Consider the following 17,121-nt stretch of genomic DNA (forward strand, 5'->3'; position numbering starts at 1 on the left):
ACTGTTTATCATCAGTCGGTCCTGACAGTTCCCTGATTGCAGCCCACCTCTCGGGGGCCTGATGTACAAACCTCAGCACCGCAGCTCCCCTTCCCAGTGATGTCGGGGGGCAGCTGGGCTTATCCTTCACTTCCCAGTGCCTCTTCCATTCTATGGCACCAGAGTCTTTGTTCAGCAATGCCCCCGCCCCCCCCCGCCCCGTGACGCAGGCTTGCTCTCCCCATGCTTCCTGCTGTCATCATCTGAATCTGAGCACTGGGACATTTGGCTCACAGGCCCCGAGTCCACTCCATCCATTGCCATCACGACCCTGGGGCCTCCTCGATGGTGCGAGTGACCCGCCAACTCTCTGGCTTCTTCATTATTTCCTGACTTTCTCCGCAGCTCTTTCGTACAATCTAGAACCCCACTTGCACGGCCAGACTGTGCATCTCAGACCTTCTCATCACCCCAACTGCTTATCTGTGAAATCTCAAATCCCCAAATTTCACCTGCCATCATCTGTCCTTCCCACCTTTCAGTGTATTCTTTGTTACTGTCTTGAACACCAGCCCTTCAGTCTGGGCGACCCCCTCCTCCACCCAGATTTCCCGTGGTTCTCCATGTAGATCAGCAGCTCCTTGGTTCATCTCATTCACTCGGCAAACACCTACATGGCACCTGCTACGTGCCAGGCGGTGTGGTGGCCCTGGAGGTGCAATGGTCCACGGAGCTCCGTACGCCTCCCTGCCCTGGTGCATGCTGCAGAAGCACCTCTCTGCTGCATCCACGCCACGTAGGACCTTGGTGTCCTGAGCACAGAATGTTCTTTCTCATTCATTTTGAGGCTCAGTTACAATGATATAATTCCTAAAGGACTCTTCCTTACTCTCCAGTCAGAATTAACTGTGTGGCTGCCTCTGGATAACCACTGTATATCACTTGTACTCCTAATATTTATTTCATCTCATCCAAGATATGCTAGTCTCTTCCGCCAGATTGCATGTGCCTCTGGAACGGGGCCACGTCTGATTCTTCTTGAGTTCCTCTTTGGCACACATACAGTAGGCGCTCAATAAATACTGGCTGGAATACCTAGACCGTTATATATTTAGAACTGGATCTGAGACTCGCCAAAACAGCTCCATTGCTTGTGTCATACTTCAAGCTTGGTAGCAATGCCAAGTGCTTGTAGTCCCCCCACACCTGTCACGGTCCCCGTTTCGACACTTTCATTTATGCTTCTGTTTGTGCTCTCTTCTCCTCCTAGAATTCTTTCCCCTACTTCTCCGTCTAGAAGATGCCCCACACTTGCCTGCTCTTTCTGACTTGACTCGGGTGTCGCCTCAACTTCCTCTTCATGCCCAAGGAGGGTTTGTACCTGTCCTCAGGAGGTGTAGAGTACCTTAAGGTATCACTGCTATGTATTTACTGTATTTTTTTTTAATTTTTATTTATGATAGTCACACACAGAGAGAGAGAGAGAGAGGCAGAGACACAGGCAGAGGGAGAAGCAGGCTCCATGCACCGGGAGCCCGACGTGGGATTCGATCCCGGGTCTCCAGGATCGCGCCCTGGGCCAAAGGCAGGCGCAAAACCGCTGCGCCACCCAGGGATCCCCTACTTACTGTATTTTAATGATCGCAAGCACACTCTCTAGAATCAGCTATGTGATCTGTATGCCTCAGTTTCCTTTTCTGTAAAATGTGGCTACAACTTGTTATAAAACCTAAAACTGTTAATACCTATAAAAGCTCTAGAACAGCGCCTGGCACTTAAGAGACCTTCAGCGAAGGTCATGTATCTGTACTGTTATTAATGTGTTTATCTCCTTCATTAGATAAGGATGTTGGGTTCCCTTGTATTCATCTTAGACTCCCTAGGATCTTCTACGACCCCTGGACCTGGCAGGTGCTCAGTAAATACTGGTCTGATGATGGGACCATGGTCTTGATTGCCATCTTAGCCAGAAAAGAGTTCTAGACAACCCTACAGGTAACTCTGAAAAAATTAAATCCATGGGCATTACCAGGGGCATATCCATGGTCCTTAGTGAGTATTTTCAGAGCAATATTCCTCTGCCATCTCAAAAAAATACCATCAAACACGCAAGCAAACAAAAACAACAAACACAAAGTCATTTCTGAGTTGGAAAGGGACCCACATGTTTGTGACTTCTTGTCTCCTCCTTACTCTGATCTGTTTCTCTCAGCCCCTTCAGATGTTTAGAGTCTGGATCTCACGCACTTCCACCTCCTTGGGGGTCTCACTCCTTGAGACAGCCCTTCCCTCCCGTTCGTCCAAACCCTTCTGGTTCACAAGATTCTCCTCCTTAATAGATATGTGAGCTCAGTTTTCTACCACATACAACAGCTGCACGAACAAACAAAACCACAAAACCAAACCAGAGTTCCCAATCCCTACATTCCTCTCCACTCACCCCACACTGTCTGACTTTTTGACAGTGACCTCTACGTGTTAAACTTGATAGACACTTTATGTCCTTATTTTAGTGACCTCGCAGCTCAGTAGTACCAAACACTCTTTTTGTTTTGTTTTGTTTTTCTTGAAATTCTTTCTTCACTTGATCCCGGGATCTCACTGTCTCCCTACTTCTCTGCTCATCTTCTGCAAGCTCTTTTGCTTCCTTCTATCCCTTAAATGTGATTTTTGTTCTTAGACATCTTTTTTTTTTTCCTGTCTCTATACATTTGTTATGCGCAATCTCATTCATGCTGAAGGCACCAAATACTTATTTCCTGATGATTCCCTCAGTGATGATGACTCTCGAACTGTATTTCTGACACCAGTCTCTCTGTTGGGATCCAGATTTGTATGTACATCCCCCTTCAGACGTGCCCACCTGAATAGATACTACCCTATCTGGGAGACACGCAAACTCAAGATACCCAAGTGTTGTTTGTGTTTTGCCCTCAAACGCCATATTTTTTAGTAAAAGGTGCTACACTTGTGTAATAGTCAAAACCAGAAATGTGGTTTCATTCTAGAACCTTGCTCTCTACTTCATCGTGAGAGCCATTTTTAAAAATCAGTGGAATCTACCTCCTACGGATCCCTCACATCTCTACCCCTATGTTGCTGTCTCCCCCTTCCATCCACTCTGCCTCTGTTTTAACATAAGCCCCCATCGGTTCTTGTCTGCCTCTCCATCTTCTCTCTGGTGAACGCAAATCTGATGGTGTTCTGACCCTGTTCAGTGTAACTGTTAGGGTCAAGTCAAGCCAAATCTGTCCCCTGAGCCCAGAGTGCATGGAGTGCTCTGCCCCTGCCAGCCCATCTGGCTCCAGCTCTCTGCTCCCCAGCACAAGGCTCCCCAAAACACAGGCCGCTCCCTTGGGAGCCCTTGGGTTCCATCCCCCACACCCTCACTCACTGGTGTGCTCCTCCTGCCGTGTTTTCCTTCCTGATCCCCATTCCTCTCCTACCTCCTTCACCTGAGTGGCTCCTGCTCATCCATCACAATTTAATTAAAGCATCACACTCCATGGGAAGCACTCCTTGTTTTCCGGTCAGGTTTGGATCTTCCCCCTCGGAGCTCTCCACCACCTCAATGTATTTTAGGAGGTGGTGTGGTCTGGTGTTAACAGCAATGACTCTGGGACAGAGCAAAAATGTTTGGGGTCAGGCACCAGGCCTGCCATTCCTAGCTAGGTGATCTTGGCAACTTACTTGCCCTGGGCCTCAGTTTCCTCATTTGTAAAGTAGAGATGTTAATGGTACTGCCCGTCTCAAAGGCTGGTGGGCAAGCGAGATGATTTTACAAAAAGTCCGTGGAACAGCGCCTGACACACAGGGAGCCTGAATAAAACCGAGCTATTTTTGTTTTTATTGTAACTACTGATTTTCTTGTCTACTTTCCAAAACAGACAGAGAGAAGTCTGATTTCCCTCTGAGGGAAAGAAGCCATGCCTATTCTGACTACGTTCCCTCGGCACCTCGCACAGCATCTGGGACATTGTAGGTACTCAATAAACACTCACTGAATGAGTGAACAAATACACAGAGTGCGTGAAGTACGGCCTTAAAATCTCACCTGTGAAGTATGCTAATGAACAGCATCAGTCTGATTTTCTCTTGCATGTTTTTTTTTTTTTTTACTTTCACAGTAAGATGTTGATGGTATCTCATTAACTTAGTATAACTGACTCACTGTTCTTAGAGTCAAGACTCTCCTACTCCTGACAGGGGGGCACGATGTAGTTAATTAACAGAAATGTTATTCTGGAAGCCATGAACTGTGTAGGCATGAACTGTGAAAAAATTCCTCAGAGACACAAGCAGAGAAACAAAATCTGAATTCCTATCAGAGAGAGATCAGAAAGCCTACCAAGTTAAAGGGGGAAAAAAAAACCCCACGTAGAGACAGTTTTTACAAGTATGACTTTAGGAATCCTCTTCCCTGAGCTCCTGGATGAGAAAACAGGTGTGCAGAGTGCCTCAAGTACAGGAGAGACAGAGAGACAGAGAGAGGTGCCGGGGAGAGGGTGCTCCACCTCCACCCACTGCCCGTGCACCCTGCAGAGAAGAGTCTGGAGCCGTGTCATACATGATGCAGCTCCATGTGGCCATATTTCCCTCCATGTCCTTCATGGAAGCATCCCTTCCTGTTTGCTTTGAAGAAATACAGAAATTCTCAAATACAGAAGCCTGCCCTTTTTTTTTCTCCCCTCGGTTCCTCTGAACCTCACTGGAGATGTTCTATCATGATGGGTGAATATTCCATAGCTCTGCACTGGGGGATCTCAGCTACCCTTAGTAACTGTTAGAAGACCCGGAGGACTCTGGGCAGAGGCCCGCCTGTAGCATGAATGTGCCATGCTTCTTTACCGGAGGGAAACTCTATGACAAAACGAGGTTATCATTCTCCCTTTGCACAGAGTTTTCATATGACAGAAAGACTGGGGAAACTTTGAGAGCATCTCGGAAGATCCTTCATCATCAGAAATAATTGGAATTCTATTATGCAGGAGCTGAGGAGAAACCCTTGCTTGCTCCGTCTACACTTGGTCTGTCTCCTTTCCAACCCTGGCTCAGGCTTACTAAATAAGGACAAGGTGAATCTAAGTAATTTTATGGAAGCGTGTAGAATTACTCAAATATGGATCGTGAGCTTTCTCTTTGAAAGTATATAAAATACATGAAATATATAAAATACAACGTGGAAGTTGGAAAACAGTTTAACTGTGCAAGGTGAAAATCCCTTCAAGATAATTCCAGTCCACAATTCATGTAAAGAGAGGATGACTATTTACTTTTTAAAAAAAAATATATATTTTTAAAAGTAATCTCTACACTGAAAGTGAGGCTTGAACCTACAACCCTGATCAGAATCACATGCTCTACTGGCTGAGCCAGCCAGGTGTCCCCGACTATTTGTTAACTTTTTAATTCTAGGGTTAGAATATTCTCAGTCTCCCCTTTCAATCAGATCTGGCTGGATTAGATCTGTAATGAGCATCCTCAGGAATATGATAATGACACCTCCTAGAGACTGAAATAAAAGCTTTATGAGTATCCATATTCTATTATCATAATAGCCCTACAAATTACCACCCCCATTTTACAGATCAGAAAATCGGGATTCAAAGAGATTAAGCAATCTATCCAAGGACTTAGATTTCGACCTGAGAATATGAATTTCAAAGACCGCTAATCACGATCCACTATTTTACAAAAAGAATCCCATGGGATTAGAGCAGAAAAACATTGCCCGAGATTCCCTTTTTAAAAGACCACATTGCATAATCGCACCTATGAAAAGAGAAAAATATTCCATCAGATATTTCTGGGGAATGGGTTTGGGAACATGATGGGTCCAGACCCAGTGACTCAGGCCCTCATGTAATAGGGTATAGACTAGCAAAAAGGGGACTTTTCGATGTGGGGAGGGATACTGATATTTTGTGGAGGGACACAGGGACCTTGACTTGTGTGCCCATTCTAGTTCTGGTCACGTCTGTCACCTATGCTGACTCTTTCTTGGTCTGAACAGCTAAGAGAGCCTTGCAAATATTCACCAAACCTGGGAGTTTATGGATTGTACATTCCAGAACCTTAACTTCTGGCCCGAGGATAAAATGGCTCGGGAATAAGGAGAACTGCACTTCTCACAGTTGGCGAACCCCTACCTTCCACAGATGGCATTTCCCAAACCACAGGACCTCGTGAAGGTCTTTGGGATCCAAGGCAAGCTGGGCTGAGCTAGGCAACATCTGCTCTTGCTCTGGTTATGATAGTTTCTGTACCCTTAGTGAAATAAATTCAGAAGGGAGACCTTTAGAGGGTATGTGGGTTTGGGGCCTGTTCTGGAAAGCTGCAGACTCAAGAGTTTCTTCGTATGACCCAATGCTGTCTCTGCTGCTTCATTAACTCAGACAGACCTTAATTTTTAGTATCCCTCTTTTTAATTTTTTATTATCCCTCCCAGTCCCTTATGTCTTACTCCCGACCACTTTGCACAAGTCTCTGTCTCTCATCTTCTTCCTCGAATTGCATTGCCTGGGAATCTCTAACTGTGCAGGTTTCCTCTGGAGCAATCTGAAGGCAGGGGGCCAAGGTCTTTCTCAAGTCTGTGTATCTACCTTCCAGCACCATTTCCAGAACAAAGGCTGCCATTGATGTTGGGATCCAGGGACATTAGTTCATCAGGGTTGGGATCCGCTGGAAGGGACAAGAGAGGCTGTTCACGAGTTGACAGAGAGTTTATACTCACATTTCAGCTCGAGTTTGATGAAATCTGTGTTGCCCAGGTTTTCCAGAAACACTCCTCGGGGGATTAATGTCTTGAAGTAGAAAGAAATGTCGGCACTCGTCTCCCCTTGGAAAGTAGAGAAGTGCAGGTAGGATGATGGGTTTGGGAAGGAGGCGGCATTCCAATAATTCCCTGTGGAAGGGGAGAAACAGGGTTATTTGTACCTTCATCATGAGAGGTATAAGAAAGACAGCCATTTCTTGAGTTTTGCCAAGTTTCCATTGGCAGTAACTCTTGTGCCCTCGCTTTCTGCTGCACATCACCACACAAAATCCCCCTCCAAATTTTTGGCTTTCCAGAAGTTCTACGTGTGTGCGTAAGAGACTGTTTTATTAATGATGGAAAGTTGGGGAGCAACCCTGGAGGAGAAAATGGAGGGAAGCCCCTGGCACTACCATGTGCGGCGGTGGGGGGTGGGGGGTGCTGTTTTGAACTCACGCACATGTACCAGTGGCTGAAGTGTGGTGCAAGAGGCACCTGGGCTAAACCCAGAGGCATAGGATAGGAATGAGGTCTTTGGTCTTCTGCTCTTGCTTCTCATCCATTTTTGTCTTTGAATAAGCAGCACCTGCTCAGATGCTGGGTACAGGTGCTGCAGGAATAAGGTGTGGGGAGAGGCGGAAGCTCTGGGGAGTGGGGAGCTGAAGAAAAGGTGGGATGAGCAGGCAACCAGGCAAGGCCAGTCGTCTTCCCACCCCTCCCAGTCCAAACCTTCACAGGCAAGGGAATGTCTCCCCTGCCAACCTCTTCCTGCGGATTTCAGGTGAGGGGGTAGGGAGTGCTGAGCTGAGCCCAGCTACGGGCTCTCAACCAGCCTCTACCCTTGAACCCATGGGGAAGACACAGTTGTACACCCCCTCCCCTGCCACCTGCTCACTTGGTGGGAGGCAGTGTCCCCAGGAGAGAAGCAGTTCACAGGGCAAAATAAAAACACCCAGCTCTATGACTCACATCCCATTAGAACAGATGGACCGAGAATTTAATACAACCAGGAGCTGACTCTTGACTTTATCTCCAGGGGAGAAAGTCCTTATGAATGTGAACATTTCTGAGTATGTTTATTATTGACGCTAAGGACTAAAATACAGGAGCATGCTTTAGAATAGCCACTGAAGCCTTTCTCTTTAGTCCCAACCCCCTGTTAACATCACCAGGTTAGGCCCAAAATGGAGTCACTCATGCTAAGTCCCACATCAACAAACCAAAACTTAAGGAAGTTTCAATACCCTGCTCTCCCACAAAAGGAAGGCTTGAGGGAAAAGCCAAAAGGCTTTTGTCTGCTCAGCACACTTTACCTGACTGGGCCCCGTGCCCCCCCTTTGCTCCCTACAAGGGAAGTAACCCCGCTTTAGCCAATCAGCATATGCCCAGGGCAACTTCCTTGTTCTCACTCACTTTGGTCTAGAAAAATTACTTCCTTCCCATAGCTCGTCAGGGATACTTTCTATCTGCTAGATTAGATGTTTCCTGATTCATGAATCACTGAATAAAACCCAACAAGGTCAGTAAATTGTCTGTGCAAAATTTTCTTCTTACATCTGAGGTTTTTTTTTTTTTTCTTTTTACTGATTTTTGCTGTATCTTCCCTTCAAAGAACACAATCAAGTTCACTCTAATTGTTTTTATTCCTGCATTTTTTCCCTTTTTTCACACAAAGTATGCACATATGCCATATTAAGTTCAACTGCTATTTTTTAAAAAACATTTTATGTATTTATGTGAGAGAGAGTGAGAGACAGAATGAGCATGAGCAGTGGGGAGGAGTAAGGGGAGAGGGAGAAGCAGCTTCCCCACTGAACAGGAAGCCCAATGTGGGGCTTAATCCCAGGACTTGGGGGATCATGACCTGAACCACCCAGGTGCCCTCAACTGCTATTCTTAAATAAACTATTTTTGTGCTGGTACTGCTATACTTAAACTATAATTTTAAATTAAATATATGATGTTGTTATTTACTGAGATATTTAAATATCCTCTTATTCAATTCATGTTGTTTTCATTCTCAGCAATACCCAGTATATAGTGACATGTAGATAAGTGAACGGCAATTTATAACCAGTGAGTCAGTGCAAAATGTTCATAAATGTCTTCATTAAGGTAAAACAGTGGTGGTAGTGGTCAAACCTATTATTTAAGGGGTCCCAAAAGTCTAAGTGGAGTTTTGAGCTATTTTTTTTTTAAATTGCAATATCTGATGGGCACTGAGGGGGGCACTTGATGGGATGAGCACTGGGTGTTATTCTATATGTTGGCAAATTGAACCCCAATAAAAAATAAACTTATAAAAAATAAATAAATTGCAATATCATAGCTTTCAGCAGTAGAAAAATAGACTAGTTTCCTCTTGGGAAGAAGAATATGGCATGATGTTGGTTAGACTAATATCCTGAAAAGAAAGAATCTTAATGATTGTGTAAGTTGCTATCATCTGAGGGCCGAGTCCTCTTCCTGACTCAAGATCTGGTGAAAATACTGTGAGGGGACGTAGGGCTCACCTTTCCCTGCTGTCTGAGCACGAAGGTCTCTCAAGGGAAAACCTAAATCAAACTAGAAGTTGCAGCCCTCTCACCAACCAGAGTTCTGGGAGGAATGAAGCCGGGTCCCCAGGGCCTGGAGGATGCAGCTCCTCGTAATTGGGTGAGAGCCCTATACCAACCAAGGAGGTTGCAAGGATCAGAGTCTTCAGCCACTCTTCAGCCTAACGCAAAGCAATTCTGTCTCTTTAGGCCGAATGCCCAGGACATGAACGTAATTAACATTTTAAAGTTTCATTCCAATCAGGTGCATTCCCGTTTTCTGAGGTGGTGATGTATTTAACGGAAGGGCAGTTGTCTAAAATGATTCTAGAAACAGGAAAGCTAAAAGTAAAACATGTCAGTATTTATTTGAGGTCCAGCGCTGGTTATTCAGACAGAAATGTCCCCGGAGAAGAGAAGGGCAGTTTAATCAGGTCTTCCAGTTTGATGAAAGATCCCTACAGACCACAATTCCATTTGTTCTAACTCTATGCTCACTAAGCAACTTCGAACTAATTTAGCCTTTTGAATAGACATATTCGCGGGGAAATTGAGTCTTGTGCAAATGGTAGTTACCAGTCATCCTCCCGGAAATGTCTGGGTTCTCTCTTGGTATCTTTGGTGCTGTCACTTGCTGTATGTCCCAAGTCCCTGGATGAACGGGCTAAGTCCAGATTCTTGATCGGCAGCAGGGAGGCCCCTCTCGGGACCTGACTAGTGGGGTCAGACTTGAGGTGCTGAAGGGGAGCCAAAGGGCACGAGCAGAGGACATCAGAAATTCTATTTAGTGGTCCCTCATGGAATTGGTTAAGGAAACAGGGATACGTGGTGCGAAGGTTTTGATGAGCAGGGTGGACAATAAGAAAGTTTGGTTGCCACTGCTCCAGACCCTGATGAACTTCTGTGAGACCTGTTCTAGTGAGACTGTAGCTCAGTTTCTGGGATTCCGGGTTATAACAAAATAAGAAGTGTGCTTTTTTTTTTTTTTTTTTTTTTTTTCTCTAGTGCTCACTGTGCTTCATAAGGCAAGGAGCTTACAGCATTATTATTGTTTACTCTGTTCCCAACTGACCATAAGCTCCTGGAAAGCTAGGAGAAAACCATTTCATCTCTGTAACCTTTGGCCCCAGAACTTAGTAAGTACTCAATAAATAATTATTAAACCAGTGAATAAGTGAATAGCTGCCCCCTCAGTTACATCCAATTCCACTCCATATGCAAAGTCCTCATGGGACAAAATCTACTTTATGGTAACCTGAGTATTGAAGATACTAAATAAAGATAAATAAAAGCTGACACTACTTTAGCACCTCCTGATAGCTGGGCCCTGCCTCCACTAGCACACTGTAATTTTTCTTACCTGTGACTTAATTTCTATTTTTCCCTACAGACCTCATTGAACAATGCCCCGCATTTGCAAGACTGATGGTCTCATAACCTTAAGATTATTGAAACAGCCGCAATTTGTACTTGCTATCAAGGTCAGGGCTATAGAGGGGAAGGTGATATTGGATGAGAATACCAAGTTGGAAATAAGAGATTTTGCTGTACGGCAAAGACTGGTGTCTCAGCAGGTGTGGACAGGCAAAAGGGGGCAAGGCTGGAAGGTGTGAAGCAGGACAGAAGTACATATCTGAGGCCAGAGGGGCCAGTCAACAGCCACAGAATAACGAGGCAGGTACAGAGATGAGGAGGGCCCCAGCCGAGGGCTGCACAACAGTAATGATCAAAGGCTGGGCAAGATGGCGGGCATGAGGTGGAAGGCTCCACCAGCTTGAAAACCACTTGGCCATTTAAGAAGCTTTTTGAACACATCGTGGGCCAGGCCTGGGCTCATGTCCTGAGGCGAGAGAGCCAGCAGGTACCTCCAGCCAGTGCAGGAGAGTGGGGCTGGGCCGACCAACCAGGCCCTCAGTATCCCTGCAAACCTCAGTGAGTCGCTAATAAAAAATGCAGCGTCATCCATTCATCCAAATTCTTTAGCAGCTCTTCAAACTCACCGATGATTATTTGGTATGGGATTCTGACTTCAAACATTCCAAGGATCTTTTCTGTTGGGCAGTATTAAAGAATTTCAAACTAAAATGGAACTGTAGGATAGGATATAGAATGGAAACTCTCACCCACGGGCCCCCATGAAAATAAAACTTACAGACTTTACAGACTGGCTGACTGATTTCTCATAAATGCTCGATTTACAGACATCTGATAATATTGGAATGGGGTTGCTTGGTCAGGGGCTACAGCATAACCACCTCAGGAAATTTTTGCTTATGGTTTCCAGACGCATGAACAAGAAATGACTTCGGTTGGGCTGGTCTTGAAAAATAAGCTGAATTGAGCTTTGTTTGTCTGACTGGACTGGTTTTGTGTGCTTAGGGAATTTTCACAGCTGACCTCTGTTTGTTTTTTATTTTAACAGACCTAACTGGACTCTCTCCTCTCCTTATGCCCTGGCCCATAAATACAGCCTTCCCCAAACCCTCAACAGATGCCTGGAGCTTGCTATGGTCTAGGTGTCCCAAATCACAATTCCTCTGCTATTCCCAGATAAACTCCTCTTTTTTTTTTTTTTGGATAATTTTGAGCTTGCTTTGATTTACCTTTTTTTTTTTTTTTTAAGTTGACAGCAGCAATTAATTATAAGCCTAGTTTTAATCTCTAACCAAGTCTTACAGGTACATAGTTTTGAACAGTCCAGTAGTGGACTGAGGGGACATAGGGACATTGCAAAATGCAACTCCCTGCTCCACCCCTCCCACCACAACCCCTACATTTTTAACTCTTTCAGTTATATCCTTGTACTTGTAAAATATATATGCCGTTATGTATTAATTTTTGCATTTTAGATACATTTGGTCTACTTTCTGAAAGCAAAGTAAAGACTGAGCATTTTTTACAAGCACATCTCCTTCCCTTTCTCCATATTCCCCCAAACTAGCAAACTCACAGATTTTTGTTTATACTGAAATTCATTTTTAGTACTATGTATTAGTTACTAGTGAGCCAACTAGTAAAATCTAATTATATTTTCTTTTGTGTATAATTTTTTTTTGTTTTTCTAGACTCAATAATCACCTATTTTTTCATTGGCTTGGTTTTCTTTGTACCTGTCATAAATTCTCTCCAAATCCTTCAACCCATCTATAACACTCTTCCCACAAATGTTTGCAACATGACACACATTGAGTAATCTAGTGGCCCCCTTTTTGTCCCTTGGAGGCACCTTCTCCAGCTTCTGTCTTCCTACTGCCCTGTGGGCTGACTCTTCTCAGGGTTGTTGCACAGCCCCCGTCCTGGGACCTGTCTCTTGCCATGACTGCAGGCCGTCCTTATGCTACTTTTCAGTATTAAATGACCAAATTTCTGGACCCTGTGACTTTGGGTGATCCTTCTCTCTGGGTCTACACCTTCATTTCCATAGGCACATCCACCTGTAGCTTTTTCAGAAAAGGAATGTAGGAGGTCAACTTTCCAGATCCTTGCTTTTCTGAAGTCATTATTCTACTTTCACACCTAATTGGGACACTTCAGAAAATTACCCTGCCATGGAATTTTAAAGGCATTTCTTCATTATCTTCAAGCTTTCTGTGTTGTTACCAAGAAAGCTAATGCTTTCTGATTACTACATCTTGCACGTAACTGATGGGGTTCAAGACGCGCTCCCTCCAAATATGGCATCTTAGCATATTGAATATTTTGAGCTGAAGGAATATAAGAAATGGCAGGTGTGGGAAGGACTCTCTGACCCTCCCCTGAAGCAGGTCATAGACCTGAGGTGAGGTGTCCTCTCTCTCCCTGAGAAAAGGAACATCATCATCTCGAAAGGCAAAGGAACCTGTGAGGAATCAGAACAACCTTGCCGAGTTTCGACCAGCTTACTACACGTCGCTCATACATGGTCCTATCACGTCTTTCCACGACTTTCTACTATTCATCAACCTTAGTACAGAATCACTCAAGTTTAACCATTTCATTATGAAGGCTCCCATGTCATGTAAAACTTACTTTATGTAAATTGTATGCTTTCTTCTGCTAATCTACCTTTGTCAGTTTAATTTTTAGATCCAGCCAGGAACCCTAAGAGGACTGAGGACAGCTTTTGCCTCTCCTATATCATTTGTACCTTTTTGCCTCTGGAAACTGTCAGGATATTTAACTCCCTTAAATGAAACTTTGTACAGCTGCTTGGTATGGATCTCTTCCCCCTGTGAGGTCTGGGGATTTAATTTTTCCAATCCTTCTTTCTCAAATACCTATTAGTTTTATATTTACCTTTATTTCTCTTACTCCTTCACATTACTAATTTAGATCTTTCTTCTTTGTGCTTTACTTTTTTGGACATTCCTTCAGCTTTATTTTCAGCATTGCGATTGTGTTTTTATTTCAGCAATTACATCTCTCACCTCCAAGTATTATTTCTTGTTCTCTGATGGTCCCCCTTTTTATAGCACTCTGTTTTAGGTTGTTTGTTGCTACTATTACTACTATTGTTATTAGTTTTTGATGCAATATCTTATTTGAGAAAATAAATTTCATTTTAAAAGGTTTTCTTCTGCTTTCTGCATTATCTCTGTTTCTTCTGAGATCTTTTTCCTTGCCCTATTGTTAGCTTGGACTCTTTGTTTCATGAGGTCCTTGACATCACCTTCAATGGTTGGTGAGTCTTTCGTATCCATTCATGCTGACTGGTGAAGTACTAGCAAGTGGACTGGACTCTGTGAATATGTGGTCTGGGGGTGGTGGTGGCTTCATTGATGGCTGGGCTTTCCTACAATGTGGGGAGCTTCCTATCTCATAGAGGGGCCTCCAAATATCAACATCTGTGACCTCTTTTGGGACATAGATCATTCGATTTCTTGGGAGAAGAAATCTTCCAACTTTTTCATGAGGAATATACATGTGATGGTCAGTGTTCTGGTTGCTCAGAGAGGGAAGTGGAGGGGGTTCATAGTTAGATGGTTAGGTAGATCTCTAAGTCTTCTGTTTTAATGGAGGAGTTTTGACTCCTTTTTCTTTGGTGCCTACTTCTGGAGTGTTAACCTCTCACCTCCTGCTTGGGTGAATAAGAGAGCCATTGGCATGATTGGAGAACGTGAACTGGGGGTATAGCTGATGCTACAGAGACTTCCAACCAATTTTCTGTGAGCCTCGCCCCACAGGGCCTCCTGCCCACTCCCATTCCTGAACCTGCTAGAGTTTGCTTCGCATCTGCCTGTCCACAGTCTGGACTCATGGGTCTTCCTGTACTGTAAGGAAAGAAGCAGCTGAACATGTGACATGCCAGAGGTACCCCTGTGACGGTGGTGGTAGCAAGAGCAAGGAGTGCTGCGGAGCTGGGCTGGAGAGGACGGTGGGGTGACAGTAAATGATTCTCGTGGGGGCTGCTCTGGTTTGTCACGTGGCGAAGCTGCCATGTGCTGGTCCCCATGCAGGCTCTAGGGTCTGGCTCTGCTACCCATCCCCACTGGGCGACTTGGGACATGTTTCTTGATCTTCCTCAATCTCCATTTCCTCATTTGTGCAATGGCATAACAATGCAACGTCTTTTATTGGTTGTTGAGAATCACAGAAGATAATCCGTGACATGCATTTAGCAGAGTGCTGAGCACAATGTAAGTGTTCCACATGTTACTATTACTGTTACTAATACCAAGAGGACAATAATTGCTTTGGTGTCACTTGCAGTCACTGTCTGAGGGCTTAGCCAGGGAGTGGGGGAGGATGGGAAAACAGTTTCTTCTGAAACAGGTATAGAGGAAGTCAGCAAACCTCAAGGCCCCTCCCAAGGCTTCCGTACCCCGTGGGTGAATTCTCTAAGGGGGAGCAGCAAACCACCCCCAGCTAAATTGAGATAACCTCCAATTCAGACTTCTCCAGCCAGATGGCTCATCTCAGACTCATACCTATGTCTGCCCTTTGGCTTTTTCTCTTCTCACCCCTCTGCTCATTGGCTTTCAAAACTGTGTGCTCCCTGTTTCTTCGTCTCCTTACTGACTTAAAAAACATTCCTTCAGGACACATACACACAAATGGGAGTCACTTTGAGCCTTGGTAATGTGATAAATAGTTTTGTAGAGCAGCCATTGAACAAAAATCTAATGAACAAGGGAGCAGCTGAGCACCTAAGAAAGTGGATAATCTATAGATGATCTCACTTGAACAAAGGTATGCCAGAGGTACCTGTAGGCTTTCTTCCTGTTTCCTCAGTGGTAACTAGGTAACTAGTTACTAGGTAACTAGATATGTAGGAAAAGGTGAAGAGCCAGTGGCTGGAAGACTGGGCATCTGGCCGACCAGGAGGAGACTGCACGTGGGCTCTCCAGCTGTGGGCCATGGTTTGGTGAGGCCATGGCTGCGGGTGTGGTTGGGATGCCAATGGCTCTCACAACCAGCAATTTCCTCAGAGCCATCCAGTGGCCCAGTCCTGGGACCACACTGAGACACGTAGCTACCGTCTTTGCTTTAAGTGGTATGCAGTTTTTAATGTAAATAGGAGTTCTGAGGAGACAAATTACTCTGAAAATTTTTAGTGACCCCAAGGTTAGACATTTGGGTACTCTTTGAGTTATGCAATGAGCCTTCTATTGTTTACCAGGGGCTGGGTGCTATTTACAACAATAAGCCAGATGGCTCCATTTGCATGTAGATTTGAGTCTATTTGTAGAGGTGTCCTTATGGGTAGAAAAAAAAAATGACTTCCTTAATTAAACCATTTTGTACATTCAGGAAAGGTAAAAGTAGCTTTGTTCAGCTCCCAGCCTGATTTTATACGGCAAGCTCAACCTCAAAATGAAGGGCTCCATGTTAAAATGTTAGTAACTGGCAAGGTGTCACCCTCACCAGCAAGTCTTTTCTGTTGCCACAAAACGCAGAGCTCGTGGGTGGTGTCAACAATGCAAATCTTTCACCTTGTGTCTCCCTATGGTTTGGTTCAAGAATGGGGTCAGGATGCCGCAGACAAAGAGAATAGAATAGTCAAACACCTGAGGTCACGATGCTTCCTGCACCTACTGTGAGCTGACCAGTAGCCCCATCATGGGGGATGTGATGAAGCTGGGGTGTCCTAATCAGTCGTGGAAACTCACATGTTGAATCTGTCAACCGTGTGTATAAAGCACTGTAGTACTAAAGAGGTAATTTTATTTTATTTTGAATGCATGGTTCTGTGTACTCGGATATTTGGAGATGGGGAGCAGGTCTAAAGCTCTCCAGAGTCTCCATGCTAGATCCCTAAACCTTCTCACACTATCCTTATTGGGACCGTGAGTCATGCCTAACTAGTTACACTAGTCACCTTAAGTATAATGGGATTCAAAGGCAAAAATTATTACCCAGAGGTGGAGAAATGAATAACTTAGTTTTGTAAGGGAAATAGCTGTGCCCTCTGCTCTTCCTTCATATTTCTGTCTCGGGTAAACTCTTACGGTCTCTATGTGATCGATTCCGAAGGCCGGAACAGCAAGCCTGAATGTCTCCTACCCTGGTGATTGAAGGATTGGACGAAGATCTGTCTGCTTTAGCAAAAATGAGACTGTTGCATCTGGAGGCTGGAGCACACATTTACATCCCTACATGCAGGCTGAAATTAAAAATATTTAACAAGTCATGTAGTACACAGGAGTGGCCGTGACAGAGCTACTCCGGGGACTGCCTGACTTTCAAATGCTTGCACGTACGTCCCACGGATAAATCAGCTTTTCTTTCTTTTCCTGAGTGATTTCATTTCCTTTCATGATTTCAAAGTGCTAACCACAGACTGGTGGTTCTGCAATTTATGCACAGTTAGGTCGCTCCTTGGAGTTGAAGATTAACCTCTGGGTTTCTTACTGGACAGCTTCACTCTGACCTACA

General features: G+C 44.6%; 1 protein-coding gene across 4 annotated transcripts in view; it reads right to left on the minus strand.

Moving 5' to 3' along the window:
- The window catches only part of CNTNAP2 (contactin associated protein 2), a 1,981,926-nt gene that overhangs the window by 249,279 nt on the left and 1,715,526 nt on the right, over positions 1 to 17,121 (minus strand). For all 4 annotated transcript variants that reach the window (XM_025433996.3, XM_035700120.2, XM_035700122.2 and 1 more), the window contains one exon: positions 6,713 to 6,883. In XM_025433996.3, coding sequence (XP_025289781.1) covers positions 6,713 to 6,883 — 171 coding nt within the window. The remainder of the gene's footprint in view (positions 1 to 6,712; positions 6,884 to 17,121) is intronic.

This window comes from Canis lupus, chromosome 16, assembly GCF_003254725.2.
Source record: "Canis lupus dingo isolate Sandy chromosome 16, ASM325472v2, whole genome shotgun sequence".
NCBI classification, from domain to species: Eukaryota; Metazoa; Chordata; class Mammalia; order Carnivora; family Canidae; genus Canis; species Canis lupus.